The following is a 4,113-nucleotide window of genomic DNA, read 5'->3' as shown; positions in this document are numbered from 1 at the left end:
AGTCGATAAAAAAATGCATAAAAATTATACCACCGACGAGATACTATTAAAGACCGTCAACCCTGGGCATATTTTCGCCCATACAAAAAAGCTCTGAGGGCCTGGAGATAATTGAAGGAACGCTGGCATTATCGACAATTGATATAAATTTGCGATTATTTGGATAATACATTATATCATTAAATTGATGATTTTTTTAGTATATAAATATTCTATAAATAAGTATTCAGACTTATAATGTTATAATGTCTTATATATTGCTGCAAAATTACTTTTTTGTTCTCTATATCATCTCGTCGGTAATACATAAAAGTAACGACATCTACCGCAATATCTCGGAAAAGGACAGATTGTTTGATAAATCGATAAACTCAACGGGCAAATCAGTCATGTCATATCGCCACGCTTTACCGCGTGTTTATTTCGCATCGTTTCGTTTGCATTTCGTAATTAATGAAATTCGTTCTATCAACGAGACGACAATCGACGCCGTTCATTTATCCTTGTGATAATGAAAAACTGATAACTTTCATGCGCTCAGCAAAGTAATATTTATAGTGCTCCATAAACTTTTGATAATAATAACAAATCTAACCTCTCCTCAAATTGATCTCTGCGAATTTGCAATCACTTCGATGTCGAATGCCTTTATAACGAACTCTTCTCACGATCACGCACGGAACAATGATCATCTTGCAAGTACTATGTCCAGAGAAACTTGAAGCTGTTTTGGTGAGGACAAGTGTATAAACAGAGCGAAAGAAGGATGCCAAGCTGCGCGAGTTTCATCAGATTACTTAGACGACGTCTCGTTCTTGGGCTCATCTTCGCTCTGTCATTGACATATTGTGCCTTTTCGTTACTTCGCAATGAAAAGGCAGGTACATTTATATAATTGAAGTCAAATTGTAGTTAATAATTCAACTATGAATCTTTATGGATATTATTATAATTTTTATTACAGGAGGTTTTGTCATTTTCTTTACAGAAAGGGCTACCAAATCTAGACAACAATTTCGATATGGATCCTATGATGATTAATGATAATAATGAAGACATGATACCTGATGATAACCTGCTAGAAGAGCTAAGAGCATCCGATAAGTCTCCACTGTGGCAGATAGAAATACTGGATCAAGCAGCTGATAACGCAGGAAATATAGATACATCTAATTTAAATGAAAGCGACGCTTATAATCAGTCTTGTCGTAATTCCATTCAAGTGAGGATTTGTATTAATATGTTGCCCAAATATGAGTTAACTTACAGTTAGATACCAATTATTTACTGTTTTTTAAAAATAATTTTATTGTGAATTTTTAAATAAAGAATTAATACAGTTAAATATTAAAATAACATACTATAAAAAAGACGTTAAGGACAAATCTAATTGTACAGTGGCAATCGAAGTTTACTTCATTCCGTTTATTTTGATGAGCATCTCACATTTTCTTAGGGAAGAGGTTTAATAGTTGATGATCATGGTATAGTATGTTCGAGACATGAAGTGCAATCGAATGGATGTTGTGCGATAGAGCAGAAGCAATCTTCAAAAAATGAAGAATCGTTTATGATTAGGAGAGAAAGATATAGTTGCAAAACGTGCAATTCTCAAGGGTGCTGTACTATTTACGAATATTGCGTTTCCTGTTGCTTACACCCTGACAAGGTAAGTTTTTATTGATTCTATATTAGTTTTCTTTACAATACTTATTTAAAGCACTCAAACCATATAAAATATATATTCAAGAAAGAATCGCTATTTTATCATGATTTAAATTTATTATAGCAAATAAGAGGTCGGAAGGATTTATCATCAGGTTCTGCGAAAGTACAAAAAAATGTAGGGAGAACAGCTGTTCACTTCCAGATTTGTCTGGCCGCTTGTCGCACTTCAAGTTCCAGTGTGCGACGCGACAACACTTACAAGGATCCTCTCGCGAAACACTGTTATATCCCGCAACGATATCGGCGCAATATTAATTCATTAAATAATAACGGCGACAGTCCCGCCGTTGTCGTTACTTCTTCTTCTGTGGTGATGTTACTCTCATCCTCTTCCGAATCTTATTCCTATTTATTTAATCCTACATTATCTACGATTTTATGCTAACGTTATCTAATTATTATTTCATCGTAGAATAATAACCTTGTAGAAAACAAATGCCTCTAAATTAATATAATACAATTAAACGTTTTTAATAAGATGAACGGAGACCGCGCACGAGCAAGGATTTAAAACGCCATATGTCCGCGTATTTTATCTCCATATTGGGATGCCTTTTCTTCATTAGTTCTAAAATCTCTTTCCTGATAGTGTCCTGGATCGGATCATCCTATATTGCAAAAACGTGAACACATTTTATTCGTTATATTTTTCGGATTTGTATTTTTGTTATTCATTTGCTATAATAAACTGGCACTTGTTCTCTACATACATCAACAATAGTACACTCTGCTGCTGCATAATGACAAGAAATCGCCTTTCTCGTCTTCTTGGATTTATTAATGCCAGATCCGTGAATGAGCAACGGATGAAAGAATACTGTGTCACCGGGTTGCATCTCAAGATTTACCCAATTGTTGAGCGTCGAAGGTAATTGCTTCGTAACAGAAAAAAATTAAGTAATGATATGGAAAAGTAACATCTCGATAAAATGATGTATTGAGGAGATATCTTACGTGTATTCCATGATAAAACTTGTTCATCACTCCTTCCGACTCCGGAGGATAACCATGCGGATACAAGTTCCCTAAAGTATGTGATCCAGGCGCTACATAGAGACATCCATTTTCAATATTGCAAGGTTCCATGGCTGTCCATATACCTATAATACGATCGGCTGGTCGTAATGGGAAGTAGTACAGATCTTGATGCGCTGGGTGTCTAAAAGAATATATCCTATTCTTTAGCCATGTTGCATTAAATAATTGACAGTATTTTAAGATTTTAATGATTACCTCGAACTTCCAAATCCGCTATCGGGTGGCTTCACGATGAGCATACTATGTATCGCCATGATGTTTGGTCCCGTAAAACACTCGACTATGTCAAGAATTTTCTTGTGTTCGGTATATTGACGGAATACCGGATCCGTATGCATATCTTGTATTTTAGTTAGCGCTTTTCTGTCCTTCACATCGTACATTACTATCATCGTATTTTTCTGTAACTTTCCTTCGGCGATTTCGTTACATCTGGAAAATAAAAAAGAACTTTATGAGTACTCATATACATATCAAATAGCATACACTTCATTCAAGGACGTTTTTAACATGTCTCCTGAATGTCGCATATATATATTACAGTTGGATATATTACAGCTTTTAATACAGATCCTTTGATCTTTTTTCAACATGCAAAAATTTCGATACCATTAATTAGCTGTTGAAATTGACACACGTGATCAATACCCATAAAAACAGAGTCCGTATCTGCAATTTATTGTATGCCGACATTTCAGATAATCCGTATTGAATAATCGGTCATCTGTAACATTATAGCTGGTCGTAGTATTTGCGTACACGTTAATATCAGTCAGTAAATTTACTGAAACATCGAACATTTCGATAACACTGTTAGATTATCGAGCTACATAATGTAGACCGTCCACAAGATTATTCCGTCGATTAATGTCTCCGCAGTAATTTTTATTTTAAAGACTTTAATATCCGCGCATATCTGCATGCATTGAATAAACATATCATTTTATACGTTTTGTAGACATAAACAGGATAAGCGAGCAACTTTTATATGTATACATATTTGACATACGTGGAATGTTTTCTTCATATAAAGTCATCGTATAAAACTAGATTTTCAGAAATTCACTTGAAACACTTAAAAAGAAATGGCATTACGATGGACATTCGATATGTTTTTTTTACAAGTTAAATATACCTTTCGTTACATTTGTCGAGCACATCTTGTGATATGAGGCGGGGAAATACTAGAAAACCATTCTTCTCGTAAAATAGCCTTTGTTTCAGAGTAAGACAATTGAGGACGTTTTTCGTGTAGCGTAAATTTAATGAAGACATTGAATTTTCGGACATTTCTCTTATTCGGTGCTTTTAAAATTCACTCTGCTAGTCTTCCGTGTTGTCGCTATC

At 34.5% G+C, this 4,113-nt stretch overlaps 2 protein-coding genes across 4 annotated transcripts in view; one reads left to right on the top strand and one right to left on the bottom strand.

The window, feature by feature from the left end:
* Nucleotides 1-355: 355 nt before the first annotated feature.
* On the top strand, nt 356-2,164 carry LOC105153831 (SREBP regulating gene protein). The gene is made up of 4 exons (XM_011068918.2): nt 356-877; nt 989-1,222; nt 1,457-1,669; nt 1,790-2,164. The coding sequence occupies exons 1-4, from the start codon at nt 767-769 to the stop codon at nt 2,111-2,113; spliced, it is 882 nt and encodes a 293-aa protein (XP_011067220.1). The 5' UTR covers nt 356-766; the 3' UTR covers nt 2,114-2,164.
* Nucleotides 1,644-4,113, bottom strand: part of LOC105153832 (phytanoyl-CoA dioxygenase, peroxisomal) — a 46,907-nt gene continuing 44,437 nt past the window's right edge. For all 3 annotated transcript variants that reach the window (XM_011068919.2, XM_011068921.2, XM_011068924.2), the window contains 5 exons: nt 3,902-4,113; nt 2,962-3,198; nt 2,683-2,887; nt 2,439-2,603; nt 1,644-2,336 (listed from right to left, as the gene is read on the bottom strand). In XM_011068919.2, the coding sequence (XP_011067221.2) occupies nt 2,199-2,336; nt 2,439-2,603; nt 2,683-2,887; nt 2,962-3,198; nt 3,902-4,056 (900 nt within the window). In that variant the 5' untranslated portion in view covers nt 4,057-4,113 and the 3' untranslated portion in view covers nt 1,644-2,198. The remainder of the gene's footprint in view (nt 2,337-2,438; nt 2,604-2,682; nt 2,888-2,961; nt 3,199-3,901) is intronic.

This window comes from Acromyrmex echinatior, chromosome 12, assembly GCF_024713525.1.
Source record: "Acromyrmex echinatior isolate Ae372 chromosome 12, ASM2471352v2, whole genome shotgun sequence".
Lineage (NCBI taxonomy): Eukaryota > Metazoa > Arthropoda > Insecta > Hymenoptera > Formicidae > Acromyrmex > Acromyrmex echinatior.
Note: the sequence above shows the minus strand (reverse complement) of the source record. Positions and strands in the feature narration are given on the sequence as shown.